Source organism: Oncorhynchus keta, chromosome 19 (genome assembly GCF_023373465.1).
Source record: "Oncorhynchus keta strain PuntledgeMale-10-30-2019 chromosome 19, Oket_V2, whole genome shotgun sequence".
Lineage (NCBI taxonomy): Eukaryota > Metazoa > Chordata > Actinopteri > Salmoniformes > Salmonidae > Oncorhynchus > Oncorhynchus keta.
The window spans coordinates 73,845,427-73,864,371 of record NC_068439.1 but is presented as its reverse complement, the minus strand read 5'-3'; the positions used below and the strand labels follow the sequence as shown (position 1 = coordinate 73,864,371).

Below are 18,945 nucleotides of genomic sequence, written 5' to 3'. Positions count from 1 at the left end.
CTTCCTCTAATGGTCTAAGAATAAGTAGAGCTATACAGAACAAAATGAGGTATAAAAAAAAATATTTATTGAATGGAATATTTTCTATAGAATCTTAAGATAAGTGAATATTAACATTAGCATAAATAAGAAATTGTAGAAAATACAAAAAGTAGAAAATTATAAAACATAACACTGAGCTTTGGCTCTGCTGCCTGGTAATTAGTCCAGTCCTCGCGATATTATACAATTATACAATCAATGTAAACATAAGCCTAAAAGGCTATGGCTGCAGCTATATGTCTCAAAATAGTCAAATAAAACCTCTACAGCCTGGGCATTTTCAGCATCAGCATGGACACCAGTCTGTCTGGGCACCAGTCTGTCTGGGCACCAGTCTATCTGGGCACCAGTCTGTCTGGGCACCAGTCTGTCTGGGCACCAGTCTATCTGGGCACCAGTCTGTCTGGGCACCAGTCTGTCTGGGCACCAGTCTATCTGGGCACCAGTCTGTCTGGGCACCAGTCTGTCTGGGCACCAGTCTGTCTGGGCACCAGTCAATCTGGGCACCAGTCTGGGCACCAGTCTGTCTGGGCACCAGTCTGTCTGGGCACCAGTCTGTCTGGGCACCAGTCTATCTGGGCACCAGTCTGTCTGGGCACCAGTCAATCTGGGCACCAGTCTGTCTGGGCACCAGTCAATCTGGGCACCAGTCTGTCTGGGCACCAGTCAATCTGGACTGTCTGGAAGAAATGGAGAAAGTATGTCACATAGTTAAGCAGTCAGTCATTTACATAAATGCACTTCTGCCATACAATCTTAAATGTTACTAAGTGTGTAAACATTTGAATGTTTTTATTCATATCTTACCATCACAATACTCGTCTTCTGCACATTCTTGAGGAAAAATAATCACAATGATACCATCGTAGGACATGTTTCCCCTTGTCAGGATTTATGCTCATGATGGCCAGACCACTCAAATGTTCCTGTGACATGGAAGACCTCAGGTAGCTTTTGATGAGCTTTCATTTTGAAAAGCTCCTCTCTGCCGATGCTACTGTTACTGGTAGGGTGACTGTAATTCGGATAGAGTTCCTCCCGGTTTTTCTCACAGAGAAAGGAAAGCAGCTCAACGGCAGTATCTTATCTGATAGCAGATCAGGTCAATTCTGAATCTCGTGTTCCAGATACTTTCCACTGATGTCACAGTCATCTCTGAAGGTTAGAGTGTTTTCAACTTCCATGCACTGAGCCTTTAAAGACTCACTGAACATCTGCGAGGCAGTGCTGAAGTTCAGCAGTACTCCATGTTTGGTTTTCACCTGATTGAGTGTTTCAAATCTCTCATCCATGAATGTCACAGCAGAGACGACCACAATGTTGAAGTAGTTGACTTCAAGGTTTTTCAGAGCATCAGTCACTGGTTCATCAGGAACCTCATAGCTCAAATGACTCTTGCTGTTCCTCAGTCTCTTCTCTTTCAGAACAGTCTTCACATTCATTTCTTCACAAATGCTTTTGGCTGTAGTCTGGGCCTCAAAGAATCCAGTTTCCCAGTATGTTTCCCGAACCTCAGAAGCCTGATACCTGATTGCATGAACACCTTGGAGCCTACTTTCCCACCTTGTGGCACTCCATAACTTCACGGATATGTTCACTTGTTTCTTCAAAACACTCCATCTTTGTGTGCCAGCTGAAAAGAAGGTGAAGAGCTTTTGCAAATGCCCAAAAAACCTAACTGCATCTTTTGCAGATTTGGCAGCATCTGCAATGACGAGGTCTAGAGTATGTGCTCCACATGGGACGAACACGGCTCTGGGATTTCTTTCAGCAGTCTGGCTTGTACTCTTTGGTGCTTGCCCTTCATGTTGGCCCCATTATCATATGCTTTCCCTCTGTAATCTTCAAATGGAATCTTCAGCTCGTTCAGCTTATCTAAGATGACAGTGGACAGATTCAAGCCTGTTGTAACCTCAACATTCACAAAGCAGAGGAAGTGCTCCTTGATCTCTGGCTTTCCCTTTATTAAAGCCACGCTTGTCAAAATAATAGATATTTGCTCCTGGTGACTAATGTCAGGCGTACAGTCCAAGATAATGGAGAAGAACTTTGAGTCTCTTACTTGAGTCACTATTGCTTCCAGAATCTTGTCACTAACAATCTGTATCAGCTCATTCTCTTATAATAATGAGCATAATGAGGTAATGAGCATGTGTCTCTCCATCTTTAATTTTGCTGAAATGATTTTTCATAACGGGGTCAAATTTTGCCAGTAATTCATCCTCTTTTAGTAAGTTTCCATTATCTGGTTGGAAGAGTTTGTCTGATGAACCCCTGAATGCTAGGTTTCTTTGAGCCAGAAACTGGGTGATACTTATTAAACGTGTAAGGACATCCCACCATCTCTTTCTTCAGCCTCCAAAATTGTCATTTGTAACTGGTCAAGAGTCTGTCCCCGACTTAGGCGCAGATCAAGTTCTCTCTGCTTAATCATATTATCTGTGTGTTCAGGACTACCCTCATGGTGTTTCAGAATGGCGTTGATATTTGACCAGTCATTCACACCTTTATTATTTTGTAGTCTTTTGTAGAAAAGAGCTTACAGCATAAGCAATACACAGCGTTGTTTTTGATTGAATATGAAAGCCAGCTCCTGGTAATCTTTTCCCCATTTAGCCAGCTCCAGGTAATCTATTCCCCATTTAGCTAGCTCCTGGTAATCTATTCCCCATTTAGCCAGCTCCTGGTAATCTATTCCCCATTTAGCCAGCTCCTGGTAATCTATTCCCCAATTAGCCAGCTCCTGGTAATCTATTCCCCATTTAGCCAGCTCCTGGTAATCTATTCCCCATTTAGCCAGCTCCTGGTAATCTATTCCCCATTTAGCCAGCTCCTGGTAATCTATTCCCCATTTAGCCAGCTTCTGGTAATCTTTTCCCCATTTAGCCAGCTCCTGGTAATCTTTTCCCCATTTGACAACTGTCTCTGTAATAAGCATGAATGGAAACCTATTCTAGACTTGTCTTTAGGGTAAGAAAAATCCATCCTAGTTTGAATGAACCTCTGCTCACTAACTCAGTCCTCATAAAGTATGTTAAGACTGGGGGCCAATCTGCTGGGTTATTTGGTGGAGATGCAACTGCTCTATTAGGGTCTGAGCTGCTTGTATCTGATGCTGGCTAAGGCTGCCTGTACTTCACCCGGGTCTGTGTTAGTACATGCTGAAAATGGCTGTATTGGGTCTGTGTTAGTATTTGTGGAAGCCAGCTGTACTGGGTCTGTGTTAGTACTTGCTGAAAATGGCTGTATTGGGTCTGTGTTAGTATTTGTGGAAGCCAGCTGTACTGGGTCTGTGTTAGTACTTGCTGAAGCTGCTATTATTATTAATTTCATCACCTGCATCAGGCCCATTCAAACTGGCTCCCCCAGATTTCCTTTTATACATTTTCAAATATAAAATATGATTTATACTATGGCTTGGCTGAATACTGATGGTTAATATTTACTGATACTGATTATTGCCCAGTATGCCCAACTAATCAACATTTTAAATTCAATATATAAATCAATAGTCAATGTCAACCCATTGCTTTCCATCTTGCATTAGTCCAGAGTTGTAACTAAACCTTGACTGAGAGACTAGATAATCATTGTTTTGTTTTAAAATTATATGCGCATTTGAGAAGTGCCATCATGCCAATATATTGTCTATACTGTGCCCACAGAGGTTGCTGCTGGAAAGCGCAAATTTAATTTTGTGCATGCGCACAAGACAACACCCCCCCCATATAAAAGGATGGAAGCTGACCATAGAACTACCATACAACCACTCTGACTAGCCCTGACTCTGTCCATTAGTTAGTAATGTCGAATGATTCACGGGTGTGTTTTTGAGGATCTTTTTGTATGTTGACGCTAATAGATTTCTTCCTTGGAGCCCATATTGCCGCCACATGACACGTCCTTTTGAATGAAGTGGTTCAGCGACAACGTCTCTAACCAAAACGGCAGCTCTAACAGTGGCTGTGACAAAAATACATACTCTGCTCTCAGCACAGGGAATAGTTATTTTTCTATGTTATCTTTTCTGAGCTGCAGTTATAAACAACGTTGCCTGTTGACGTTTATCAAACGTAATAAATAGTTGTATTCACGCTCACATTTGTCAGGCACAAAGTCACAGAACACAGCCCTGGAAGTGGCTGGCAAGCAAGCAAGACACAGACAGACCAAGAGATGCACTGTCCAGCTAGGTTAGCAAATCAGACAGGCTAGAGAGAGATGCACTGCAAGCTATCACATCAACTTCACATTACTGTTATTTGCTGACATCAAACTTGGAGAGGAGAGAACACAAGTTTACCTGATCGCTGTTCCCATAATTCACTCTCGTGGTGTTTTTTTGTTGTTTTCTTTTCGTGACCAGAAGGATAGTTCCGCTTCATCCTCTCATCTAAGTTGTAAACACTGACACCCGCTTTGACACGAGAGGAAGGCGGGGCCCTTGCATAATTTGCAGGGCCGCCCGGCTCTGTTAAGCTTGAACTCAACCAACCTCAAAGGTAATCTGAACAGCGCCCACAAAGAATCATACAAACAATTTTAGTATAAAGACAAAGTAGGACAGACACCAGCTATTAGTAACTGCACATCAACGGCAATGTTAGGACAACCACCGTTACGCCTCGATCACACTGACAGTGTTTCTGAGCTAAATGATACGCAGCATCATCTGAATAAACTCAGCAAAAAAAGAAACGTCCTCTCACTGTCAACTGTATTTATTTTTAGCAAACTTAACATGTGTAAATATGTGTACCAACATAACACGATTCAACAACTGACACATAAACTGAGCAAGTTCCACAGACATGTGACTAACAGAAATGGAATAATGTCTCCCTGAACAAAGGGGGTGTCAAAATCAAAAGTAACACTCAGTATCTGGTGTGGCCACCAGCTGCATTAAGTACTGCAGTGCATCTCCTCCTCATGGACTGCACCAGATTTGCCAGTCATTGCTGTGAGATGTTACCCCACTCTTCCACCAAGGTACCTGCAAGTCCCCGAACATTTCTGTGGGGAATAGCCCTAGCCCTCACCCTCCGATCCAACAAGTCCCAGACAAGCCAATGGGATTGAGATCCAGGCTCTTCACTGGCTATGGCAGAACGCTGACAATCCTGTCTTGCAGGAAATCACACACAGAACGAGCAGTATGGCTGGTGGCATTGTGATGCTGCAGGTACTACAATACATTAAGGACAGGAATGTGATCCTCCAGTCAGGAAAAAGGCAGCCAATATCAGAGCCTTAAAGGAAGAGATGCAGACTCATAGAGATGGATAGGAGTCTTTCCTGTCTGAGGCAATACTGATTGCTGCGCAATAGGATGTTGCACCTCAATTTAGCAAGGAACACAGCCGCCAGAGGAAAATGAAGAGATTCCACGATGAGACCTCTCAAGAGGAGACAGCTCAGGACAGTGCAGCAACGGTGTTTCAGAACACAGTGTTTTTTACTGGACAACATCATAAGTGACTTGGACACTAGGCTCCACACCACTGCAAAAATTGTAGAATAATTTTCTGCTGTTCTGAAAGTTGGGCAGATTAGTGAGGATAAAGTCTCTTCTGTGTGCCAACCACTGATTATGAAGTGAAGTTGAAGTTTCATATGCTGCCACTTTCCCCTCTTGGTCTCCTGGATGCAATTTGTAAGATGCAGCTGCAAAGCATTTATGGAGAAGTGTGCATTGCTTTACGTATATTTTGCACACTGCCTGTGAATGTAGCTGGTGGCAAGAGCGCTTTCAGTAAGCTAAAACTGAAACTATTTGAGGTCCACTATATCCCAGGACAGGCTTTGTAGTCTTTGCATTCTGTCCATTGAAAGTAAGTTAGCTAGAAAGCTGGACTTCAAAGACTTGATCAGTGACTTTGCTAGAAAGAAGGCTTGGCGCTGGGCTCTTAGTGAGTAATGCTGAGCAAGGGTCAGTGATAACTGTTAATAAATGGCATGGCTATGGATATTGGATCACTACACACATGATGCCCACAGGCTGAGAACAAGACTGAGAACAGACTAAGAACAAGATATATCTCAAAGTAATGGCTGGATTGCCATAAAATGTGTTGTGCACAATCAAGACCCTAAGTGGAAGAAACCTATTGATTTGATGACCACGTGACCTTTCCTCTAGCGCCACCATCAGGCCTTTTCATTTCCATTTGGTTTTCCATTTCCACTTTTCCAGCTGTTTATTTTCTAGTTGGTATGTAACTTAGTTCAACAATCTGCTGCTGATTTTATTATTTGGTTTGTCATATTCTATAGATGATAATGTTAATTTATTTTAATTGAAGGTTACATTTATATTGATTTTAAGTTATTCATGAATGTTAAGAGAATTTTCCATTCAAGAATTGTACCATTAAAATTACATTTAGATTGTAGAAGATGGCCTTTAGCACATTTCTTATAGAGGGTATCAGTCTTGTATCAAATAGTGAATTCCACTGTATGCAGAATGTTGCATGTTTGTCTACACAGTGTTATATTTTCACAGCTCACTGTCAGTAAATATCACGCAGTAATATTGGACTACAAGAGAGTTACAAGCCTGCAAAGATAGAGTTATCTAAAGCTTTGAATGGGTCGATTGGGTTCTGGGGGTGTGTAGTTACAGCAATTGGGCAGGGTTGGTGTGGCCTGTGGTGGTGGGGCCCAATGTGATATCTTTTCATGGGGCCCAATATCCCTGGAGTGCCCCTGCCGACGATTATCCTTTTAAATCCAAGTCACATTAAGATTGATTTATAATTGGAATATGACCAAACCTCATCACCTTATGTATTCTCCCCCCTGTGGCAGGAAGTGACATCCCCAAAAACACAAATTATAAGCCTGAATCACTTAAATGGCTCTTAGCCTCCCACACAAAGGCTACTGTCTGACCCTAACACTGCAACTACATCTGAATCTGAAACTAAATAAAAAATAAAATAGGAATATAAATTATTGTATAAAACTCTAATAAATAAAAACTATTACAAAATCACAAAACTATAATAACCTTGCAGCTGAAGGATGGGTTCGGAGAAATGTAACCACTCTCAAGTTCATGATATGATATCAACATTATAGTTTTAACCGTGTTGTGAGGCTATACAATGTTTGTTTACAACCATATTTGTTTTTTACAAACAAAGGAGCAAAACAAGATCATATTTTGGGTTCTGGTGGTGTTAGTTAAACCAAGCTCATGAAGCATGTGTATCTTATATTCTTCAAGAATCAATGTCTATGTATGGTTCATTTAATTTCAGTCCAAAAATTGATGTATCAATCACAGATTGCCCCTTTAAGAGGCCTATAACATATATTTTTTTACAATAGGCCTACATTACTGAGTTTACCCATTCACTAGATGTTTGACAACAACGCCTCCCTTCGCTCATCCAATCCAATTCAATACCCAAAGCCGATCAATATGAATATATTATCCTAGGTTGCGTCACACGGTATCCCACCGGCGCTGCTGCTTATCCAACCGCAGTGAACCCTCGTGCGGAGGCTACTTGATACTGCGCTTTGCAGGCTTCTATAGCAGCAGTGTGATGCATAGCCTAGGTGTGATGTCCTGCTGATGCACATGCTTGAAAATAACGCAGCTGAGTTTGTCTATTTGTGATGGTTTTTCTACTTTTCTCTTATCTTGAATTCGCATTTGACGCGCCGAATCTGGTAATTTGTTCGCCACTGAATTACCGTTTTAAGAGTGGATGCTGGATACATGTGTTGGAGCATTTGTAGGATTTCTAAATTCTGAATGAAATGCAGGTAGGCAAAAAAACGTGAACATTTTACTTCAATTGGAAACTTTTCATCTGTTCTTATATTTCTGGAAAATGTTTATGGTTCGGTTTTCATACGGATACCCAGGTCTAAGTCAGTTGTTCAGCATGCCAATACTTTTGCTGTTATATTTTGTCTTCTCTTAGGTCTGGTAAACCCAGTGACACAGTCCATTTGAGATGTCCGAAATCCATCATTATAATCAAAGTCGACCCAGCAGCACACGTGGCAGTGATTATGTGTGGCAGTATGAATATTATGATGATGACGAGCCCGTGTCTTTCGAGGGTCTCAAGGCTCATCGATGTGAGTGACATCTTATTTTACTAAACGCCTTCCCTGGCCTCTTAATGAAACGCTAGATAAGTCAATTGATTAGTCAATTGATAGTGTGTGTGCACATTACATTTTGTCGGCGTGAATTTGTCGCTGTGCGTGTGTGTCTGCGCGCGTGCATGTTTGTTTACACTCCCACCACGTCTATCCTCTATGTTAATTAAGTTTCTATAATTGCATCAGGCAGCTTCTTCCCTAATTGTAATTCTCCTTTTTTCCAAATCAGTGGGACACCACTGGGCACAGACTGGTTCAATCAACCTTGTTTCAACATCATTTGTCAACATATTGTGATGTGGAATCTATGTGGAAAATACAGTGGATTTGCAAAAAGTCATCAACTGTTGTTTTGAGTGAAAATTCAACCACAGGATTATGTCATTATGGTAACCAATTTTCAACAAACCTTATAAAATATGTTGAATTTGTACCTTTGAAGCAACATCAGATACTCTATGCAATATCCTCTATAAGAAAAAAGTATAAACTGGATGGTTAGAGCCCAGAATGCTGATTGGCTGACGGCCGTGGTATAGCAGACCGTATGACATTTATTTTTACTGCTCTAATTACGTTGGTAACCAGTTTATAATAGCAATAAGGCACCTCAGGGATTTGTGATATATGGCCAATATACCACACCCCCTCGTGCCTTCTTGCTTAATTATGAACTGGGCAGCACCCTTCTACTGGAGAGTTGAGCCATCTACAACTATCCCTTTGGTCTTCCATCCAGGGTTTTAACCAAGCCCAGCTTAAATATCTTTCACTGACTATTACCAATGTGAGAATGATTTGAGAAATCTACACCTAATAGATTCACTGTTGCAATCAAAGTCATCCCAAAGGGTACTTTTAACAGAGCAAATTAAATGTTAAAATACTTCAATCAAACTCAGCAAAAAAGGAAACGTCCCTTTTTCAGGACCCTGTCTTCATTGTAAAGGGTTTAAACACTGTTTCCCATGCTTGTTCAATGAACCATAAACAATTAATGAACATGCACCTGTGGAACGGTCGTTAAGACACTAACAGCTTACAGACGGTAGGCAATTAAGGTCACAGTTACGAAAACTTAGGACACTAAAGAGGCCTTTCTACTGACTCTGGAAAAACACCAAAAGAAAGATGCCCAGGGTCCCTGCTCATCTGTGTGAACGTGCCTTAGGTATGCTGCAAAGAGGCATGAGGACTGCAGATGTGGCTAGGGCAATAAATTACAATGTCTGTACTGTGAGACGCCTAAGACAGCGCTACAGGGAGACAGGACGGACAGCTGATCATGGCAGACCATGTGTTACGACACCTGCACTGGATCGGTACATCCGAACATCACACCTGCGGGACAGGTACAGGATGGCAACAACAACTGCCTGAGTTACACTCCATCAGTGCTCAGACTGTCCGCAATAGGCTGAGAGAGGTTGGACTGAGGGCTTGTAGGCCTGTTGTAAGGCAGGTCCTCACCAGACATCACCGGCAACAACGTCGCATATGGGCACAAGCCCACCGTCGCTGGACCAGACAGGACTGGCAAAAAGTGCTCTTCACTGACAAGTCGCGTTTTTGTCTCAAAATTCGCATTTATCGTCAAAGGAATGAGCGTTACACCGAGGCCTGTACTCTGGAGCGGGATCGAGGTGGAGAGTCCGTCATGGTCTGGGGCAGTATGCCACAGCATCATCGGACTGAGCTTGTTGCCATTGCAGGCAATCTCAAGGCTGTGCGTTACAGGGAAGACATCTTCCTCCCTCATGTGGTACCATTCCTGCAGGCTCATCCTGACATCACCCTCCAGCATGACATTGCCACCAGCCATACTGCTTGTTCTGTGCATGATTTCCTGCAAGTCAGGAATGTCAGTGTTCTGCCATGGGCAGCGAAGAGCCCGGATCTCAATCCCATTGAGCACGTCTGAGACCTGTTGGATCGGAGGGTGAGGGCTAGGGCTAGGGCACCCCCCTCCCCCCATTGTGCCTTGGTGGAAGAGTGGGGTAACATCTCACAGCAAGAACTGTCAAATCTGGTGCAGTCCATGAGGAGGAGATGCACTGCAGTACTTAAACCCCCCTTTGTTCAGGGACACATTATTCCATTTCTGTTAGTCACATGTCTGTGGAACTTGTTCAGTTTGTTTCAGCTGTTGAATCTTGTTATGTTCATCCAAATATTTACACATGTTAAGTTTGCTGAAAATAAATGCAGTTCACAGTAAGGGGACGTTTCTTTTTTTGCTGAGTTTATATTCAATTCTGTAATTTAGGACTAAAGCATTTAGGAAGTCATCAACAGCTATTGTTTAAATTCATCCCGGGATAAAATATATAGCCAATGTCTATAGGCCTAGGGTTTCATGCTTAGGTTTACAGTGCCTTGCAAATGTATTCATCCCCCTTGGCGTTTTTCCTATTTTGTTGCATTACAACCTGTAATTTAAATGTATTTTTATTTGGATTTTATGTAATGGACATACACAAATAGTAAAAAAAAAAGTTAAATTTAAAAAATGACTTGTTTCTAAAACAAATAACATATGGAAAAGTTGGTGTTTGCATGTGTATTCACCCCCTTTGCTATGAAGCGTCTAAATAAGATCTGGTGCAACCAACTACCTTCATAAGTCACATAATTAGTTAGATTGCACACTGATAGACTTTATTTAAGTATCACATGATCTCAGGATATATAAACCTGTTCTGAAAGGCCCCAGTGTCTGCAACACCACTAAGCAAGGGGCACCACCAAGCAAGTGGCACTATGAAGACCAAGGAGCTCTCCAAACAGGTCAGGGACAAAGTTATGGAGAAGGACAGATCAGGGTTGGGTTCTAAAAAATCTGAAACTTTGAACATCCCACGGAGCACCATTAAATCCATTATTAAAAAATGGAACCAAATATGACACCACAACTAACCTGCCAAGAGAGGGCCGCCCACCAAAACTCTCAGACCAGGCAAGGAGGGCATTAATCAGAGAGGCAACTAAGAGACCAATGATAACCCTGAAGGAGCTGCAAAACTCCACCATGGAGATTGGAGTATCTGTCCATAGGACCACTTTAAGCCGTACACTCCACAGAGCTGGGAATTATGGAAGAGTGTCCAGAAAAAAATAAGCAAACATGTTTGGTGTTCGCCAAAAGGTATGTGGGAGACTCCCCAAACATATGGAGAAGGTACTCTGGTCAGATAAGACTAAAATTGAGCCGATTTGGCCATCAAGGAAAACACTATATCTGGCGCAAACCCAACTTCTCTCATCACCCCGAGAATACTATCCCCTCAGTGAAGCATGGTGGTTGCAGTGGGGATGTTTTTCAACGGCAGGGACTGGGAAACTGAAGGAATGATGGATGTCACTAAATACAGGCAAATTCTTGAGGGGAAACCTGTTACAGTCTTCCAGAGATTTGAGACTGGGACGGAGGTTCACCTTCCAGCAGGACAATGACCGTAAGCATACTGCTAAAGCAACACTCAAGTGGTTTAAGGGGAAACATTTAAATGTCTTGGAATGGCCTAGTCAATGCCCAGATCTCAATCCAATTGAGAATCTGTGGTATGACTTAGATTGCTGTACACCAGCGGAACCCATCCAACTTGAAGGAGCTGGAGCAGTTTTGTCTTGAAGAATGGGCAAAAATCCCAGTGGCTAGATGTGCCAAGCTTATAGAGACATACCCCAAGAGACTTGCAGCTATAATTGCTGCAAAAGTTGGGGGGGGGGGGGTGAATAGTTATGCACGCTCAAATTTTCTGGTTTTTTTGTCTTATTTCTTGATTGTTTTACAATGAAAAATATTTTGCATCTTCAAAGTGGTAGACATGTTGTATAAATCAAATTATACAAACCCCACAAAAATCAATTTAATTCCAGGTTGGAAGGCAACAAAATAGGAAAAATGCCAAGGTGGGTGAATAATCAAATGGAATCGACCAGTGAATAATACGTATGTTGCATTCACTTCTCCATCTCATCCAAAAATCTCACCAAAACAATCTTACTGTATTTAAAGAGAGGGAATAAGAGAAACCTGAAAGACAGAGGGAGAGATGGAGATGATGTAACATCTTCCAACACAGTGTGCTTGTTTTACAACTTAATGACTATTTACTGACCGGAACTGGAACATAATCCCTTGTTGATCTGATGTTGCAGACTCCATCGTCATCGGCTTCTGGGTGGGACTAGCCGTGTTCGTCGTCTTCATGTTCTTCATCCTCACCCTGCTGACCAAGACAGGAGCCCCGCACCAAGAGTGAGTTGAAAACAGCCCCTCTGTCCCCCTCTAAAATGTACAATCTGTCTACCCCATCTACGTTCCCCATTTCCCCTGAAACCCTCTACCCCTTACCTCTCCACCCTTTGCTGGGAGCCCTTCCAGAACCATGGACAGCCTCAGAAACTAGCATTGCAGTTTGAAGGCCTTTTTCTCAATTTTCTCAGTCTGTCCCCACCTCGCCTTCTCTCTGTTATCTGCACTAATCTAAAATAATTGAGCAGGTGAAATCCAGCCTAATTATGAGTTTACACCATATTGTTTTCACCTGACAAGTCTTTTCTAATCAGTACAAATGAAGGAGAAGACCAGAGGAGAGAACAGATTTCTAGACAATTGAGACAGAGCCAAAGACTGATTCCCTCGATCATATCCAACTGTCTTACCTACCGCACTGCAGAACAACTGTGGCTAACATTTAGCTTTTTGGTTAATATGCCATTAGCAGAACTTCCATTAGTAGATAATAAATAAGAAAGAGAGGTATATGTCAAGGAGAAATAAGGAGCTTTATTTATCTGTTTATATTAACTTGTCTCTGCATCAGTCCATTAAGTCTCACCTCTGGAGGCTGTTTCATGGCACTTTAGAGGCAGATGGCTTGGCTCTGGAGTGGAAACGCACTAACACTAGAGCTACCATTAACACAAAACACTGGTGACACACTGATGTGGAGGTAAGTCTCAATGGAAAAAGCACCATTTGTGCTGTCTTGCTCACTCCCATATGGTTATTGGCAAGACAGCACAAACAGGTTAAGAAAGGCTACCTTTGGGAAAAAAATAATAATCTAGTAATCACCCAGTGAATATAATCTGTTCTCTCCATAATGTGATAAATCGTCAGTCTGTTAAGATTATTTCTGAATTACACAATCTAATAAAGGACTCAATCAAATGTTGGATTATAAGACATTCAGGAGCTATATTGCTGTCCTTGAAAGTAATATAAATTCATTGACACGTATTGCTCCTTCTGCTTTGTCCCTTCCCACTGGTCAACTGTTGAATCAACGTTGTTTCCACGTCATTGCAACCCAAAAAAATCTAAGTGATGTCGTTGAAACAATGTGGGGAAAGTATTGGATTTGCAAAAAGTAAGGTCATTTTGTATTTTTTTCCCACCCAACTTTTAACCTAAATACAATGACATGGTGACATTTTTGTTGTTGATTTCACGTTAAATTGACGTTAGTTGACAACTCAACCAAATGTAAATCTAGACTTGAACTGACGTCTGTACCCAGTGGGTTCTCCTCTTCATCTTGCTCGCATCCTCGCCACTTAACTTCTCTGCTCTTTCATAGACTTCTCTCTGCCCTCTCCTTTCCATCCATCCATCCTCATAATCTTTCCTAAAGTCCTATTAAATTGAATTTCTCTCCACTCCTAACCTTCCCCTCTTCTCTTCTACTAACCCTTCACCTCAACTAACCTATCCTCTCTCATCCTTTCCTCTCTTTCTAACCCCCTCTTCTCTTCTCTCCTTTTATCCTCTCTCTTCCCTCCTCTCTAACCCCCCCCCCTCTCCACTCTAACCCCCTCTGTGAGAGAGATGGCCATTACTCTAACACTTAAAAGGCTTGAAATAGGACTGAGAATGTCCTATTCAAAATTACTTTATTTAAAACTGCAGTAGCAGAGCAAGTTAAACATACAAAACTGGCAGCTAAAACTTATATGGCTCACCGTAGTTAAAAGTCGTTCTGAATACAAAGGACATGGTGTTATAAATCCTTTGTGCCAATAGTGGATTGTGAGCACTAACATAACACTTGCTTGATGTTGTTGAGATGAGGATAAGGCAGATATTTCATTGGTGTTTTCAAGTGGGACCCTTCCATCTTAAATGTTTCGTTGATGAGTCCACAGCATTTCCAGAAGGCTCAACAGTGAATTCTGGTATCCCAGAACCAGCCCCCTCTATACCTGCACAATCTCAATCTCCTCCACCCTCACTTTGAGGCCCATCTGGGTTATTTTCTCTACAGCCAGAGCCACTGGCTACCCCTTTCAGCAGACTCCGAAGTTTCCTTCATGGTTTGACATAATGCTTGGCAGTGGATCCCAAGGTCCTTCAGCAACCTGGTAGTGGATGTTGCCACAAATCCACGACACCCAACCTCCATTGGGCAAACTCTTGCTTTCCAGCCTCCCTGCTCGGTATCTACTGCAAGCTCAGCCTCTTCCTCTCGTATGCCTCGTCCACCTTATCATCACAAGGCACAGTTAACTTCACAAAGTAGAGAGCGCACAGAGACAGGGACCATGGTCTACTATAGTACCAGGTTTGGTCTTAGGTGGGTAACAGCTGTTGTATCTCAGATGGAACTGTGAGGCATTGGTCCACATCAGTCAGCATTTTCCATTCTAGGGCCGCATTCAGATTTCCAGCCTTTGTTCTTGGAGAGAGATTTCTCAGTTTTTGTTCTCCTCCGTGGACAAATGCTTTTTGTTGCGTATGGTCAGGTGTTCTGGGAGGCAAGGCATTGATGGTTGTTCACTTGGTTTCAAAGCTTCAGCTTGGCAGGATGGATGGACCTGTCAATGCTCTTGAGTCCTCTGATGGTTTCCTGCCTTAGCACCTGGTCTGGGTCTGTGTCCTTGAGGCTTGCATCATACCGTCGTCACCTGGGCTTGGTCTGTGTCCTTGAGACTTGCATCATACCGTCGTCACCTGGGCTTGGTCTGTGTCCTTGAGGCTTGCATCATACCGTCGTCACCTGGGCTTGGTCTGTGTCCTTGAGGCTTGCATCATACCGTCGTCACCTGGGCTTGGTCTGTGTCCTTGAGACTTGCATCATACCGTCGTCACCTGGGCTTGGTCTGTGACCTTGAGACTTGCATCATACCGTCGTCACCTGGGCTTGGTCTGTGACCTTGAGACTTGCATCATACCGTCGTCACCTGGGCTTGGTCTGTGACCTTGAGACTTGCATCATACCGTCGTCACCTGGGCTTGGTCTGTGACCTTGAGACTTGCATCATACCGTCGTCACCTGGGCTGGGTCTGTGTCCTTGCGGCGTGCATCATACAATACTTCCAAGGGTTTTTATGGGCTGCTTTGTTGGTATTGGCTCATCATTGATGGAGAAACCTTTTGTCAGACAGTTTACCTTTGGTGATAGACATGTTTCTTGATTTGCAAGGTATTTATTCAATCTTCATTCTGGCCCACTTGAAGTTATCTTGAAGTTATCCAAGCAGGCACCTGGTGGATGCTGCAGTAGTGGTCATTGTTGTTGTCATGTCTTTGGCTATGCCGGATTAAGTGATATGACATGCTATTCTATAAAATAATTTGTTTTTTTCCAGGTGATCCTCCAGCTCTTACTTTTAGAGTTATGCTTTTTCCTTGGTGAAAAGCGCTTTGATGAATTTGAAAGGGATAATTAATTTAACCCACCTGGTGTCCCAGGTCTAAATCAGTCCCTGAGTAGAGGGGAACAATGAATAAACGCAGTGGAACTGGCTTTGAGGTCCAGAGTTTAGTTTGAGGGCTCTAAACCGTAGGTTTATACCCACTTGTTCTTTCTTGCTGGATGGGCTCAATACACTCCACATTTGATGTTTATGTGCTTGAGTTAGCCTGCTCAGAGACAGGGGTACTGATATTCTGCAAACTTTGGTTTTGCTCGAGTCACTGAACATTCGACTGACTTAAATGACTTCTCAAGAAGTACTGATCAATGCGAGGCCCCTGTTCTCCCTCCTCCAAGCACATTCTACTGACACAAACATTCTGGCACACATACTTCAAGATGGCAGGTGACCCAATGACTGAGCTGAAACCCCTGTGTCAATTGCCGACTTCCATTAACTGGACCAATAGAAATAGTTGACAATGAACACGACTGCAATTGGTTGAAAATTATGGAAAATACCTAGTTACTGGTACATTTGGCTCTATAAAAACTTGGAATAAAAACACTTTAAAATGAAGGTCTCTATTGAAGGCCTCTCTTTCACACCCTCCCTCTCTCCTCTCCTTGTAACATCTCGCTCTCTATTCTCCCTCCCCAACAGAAACCTGGAGCCGTGCGAGAAGCGCCACCGGCTGGGGAACTGCGTCGTGGACATCCACTGCCCCCAGGGGGACTCCCTGGCCGACGAGGACAAGGCCTTCTCGCGCCCCCTTCTGGACGAATCACGCTCCTTCTTCTACATCAGCAAGGAGAAGCAGGGGAGAGGGGATGGATGTGGGCCACATAGGGTCCGTGGGAGTCTGGGAGGACGCAGCTCCTTCGGGCTGGAGGAGATGGGGGAGGCGGGGGAAGCCAGCGAGCGGGGAGACGGCGGTATCGACCTCCAGGGACTTCCAGAGGAGGGAAAGTCAGAGAGGGAACACATCTTCCTGTCGCACCACTTCGACATTCCCAACTTTGTGAACTCGGAGCACAGCTCAATGACGGGAGAGGATGATCTGCTGCTGTGTGAGCCGCCCGCCCTCCTGGACAGCCAATCGTGCGTTCTGGATGGCCACCACGTCATCAGCTGAGGCCCCGCCCCATCCACGTACATCATTGACATCATTATTGGAGATATGTTACCATAGCTGCAGATGAATGGCAATACTTGAGTTCTAAATGGCCTCTGCTCATTTCTTTTATAGGAATGTGGACTAACATTTACTGTTAAGTCACACTGACCTCACCCATGACTACCAGGGTTGTGTTCATTAGGGCATGCAACAAAAAAAAACATTTTGAAACATAAAAACAAACATTTGTGTTTCTTAATGGACAATTCCAGTTAGTCCCGCCCTGTTTCAGTCCGTTTTCCTGTGTTTGGTGACTCATGAACATGACCTAGCTCTTTTCCATCTGGCTATTGGCTGAAAATACTCTCTACAAACCACCATCAATCAGCCCCTGGTGAACCTTACTTGTTAGCTTGTACTAATAGGTTGACAATGTTTTCTGCAAGGGAGAATATTCTCAAGTTGAAACTGCAGCGTCTTTTTATCACCTTTATTTAACTAGGCAAGTCAGTTAGGAACAAATTCTTATTTACAATGATGGCCTAGGAACATTGGGTTAACTGCCTTGTTCAGGGGCAGAACGACAGATTTTTACGTTGTCAGCTCGGGGATTCGATCTAGCAACCTTCCGGTTACTTGTCCAATGCTCTAACCACTAGGCTACCTGCCGCACCGAACCATCACATTATCTTAATTGGCTAACTCATGAATTAATTTTATAAGTATGGGCTGGATGACACTACACTGGAGAGATGAGATGCCTCTTTATGAGAAACCATCTCATAAAGATTGAATGAAAAACGCACAGAGGGCGTTGGAGAAGAGCGAGAGGGAGAGAGACTGTGTGGAATACATATTGATGAACACTAGTCTTCCGTTGCCCTTGTCGTATCTTGACTGAGAAATGTTCCAGACAGAAACATCATCAGACACTAAAGAAGCAGGTTCTAAACGCATAAATGCATGTATAAATACTGTTCATGTATAGATGATTATACAGGTAATATAAACCATCAGCCATGAGTCTCTGAGTGTTTTTTGTTAACCGGTATATTACACTAGCATAGCACAGACAGCTAATTAAAGTCGCCGGCCAGCTTCAGAACCTACAGCTGCATCTAATCTAAGCTTTGTTTGCTTTAATTCATCTTTATGAAAGAACCGAAAAAACAAACCTTTCATAATACAAACACATTAGTCAATAACAAGATGACAATACAAGGTACAAGGAGATTGTCTCATTGTAAGTTAGAGGAGATGTCATCCTGCATTCATCTTGCAAAGACTAGCTAGCGTCCCAAATGGCTGTCACGCCTTGGTCTTAGTATTTTGTGTTTTCTTTATTATTTGGTCAGGCCAGGGTGTGACATGTGTTTATGTTGTTGTATTTCGTATTAGGGTTTTTGTATTATTGGGATTGTGGCTGAGTAGGGGTGTTGTATGGGCTTGGCTGCCTGAGGCAGTTCTCAATCAGAGTCAGGTGATTCTCGTTGTCTCTGATTGGGAACCGTATTTAGGTAGCCTGGTTTCGCTTTGTGTTTCGTGGGTGATTGTTCCTGTCTCTGTGTAGTGTTCACCAGATAGGCTGTAATAGGTTTCACGTTCCGTTTGTTGTTTTTGTATTTATTAGTTATTTCATGTATCGTTCTGTTTTTTCATTCATTAAAGACATGAGTAACCACCACGCTGCATTTCGGTCCGACTCTCTTTCTACAAACGAAGAACGATGTTACAATGGCACCCTATTCCCTTTAGTGCACTACTTTTGACCAGGGCCCAAACATTGCACACTAAGTAGTGATTGGTTGCAATTTGGGACACATACAAAGAGGTGTGTGGCGAATACAAGTGAGCCGATCACCAGGAGACTTGATGCTGACAAACAAGGGAGGGAGGGAGGTACAAACACTAAACCTGCCATCTAAAGGTGCTATCTAGAACATAATACGGTTCTTCAACTCTCCCCATAAGAGAAACCATTGAAGAACCCTAGTTGGTTCCAAGTAGAACC

General features: G+C 43.0%; 1 protein-coding gene across 2 annotated transcripts; it reads left to right on the top strand.

The window, feature by feature from the left end:
• Nucleotides 1–7,520: 7,520 nt before the first annotated feature.
• Nucleotides 7,521–18,618, top strand: LOC118397833 (melanocortin-2 receptor accessory protein 2A-like). 2 transcript variants are annotated; one of them, XM_052471293.1, is made up of 5 exons: nucleotides 7,521–7,824; nucleotides 7,986–8,145; nucleotides 8,402–8,561; nucleotides 12,334–12,433; nucleotides 16,481–18,618. In XM_052471293.1, the coding sequence occupies exons 1-5, from the start codon at nucleotides 7,814–7,816 to the stop codon at nucleotides 16,950–16,952; spliced, it is 903 nt and encodes a 300-aa protein (XP_052327253.1). In that variant the 5' UTR covers nucleotides 7,521–7,813; the 3' UTR covers nucleotides 16,953–18,618. The 2 variants fall into 2 exon arrangements, with proteins under 2 accessions (XP_052327253.1, XP_035648603.1); XM_035792710.2 differs by lacking the exon at nucleotides 8,402–8,561.
• The last annotated feature ends 327 nt before the right edge of the window (nucleotides 18,619–18,945 follow it).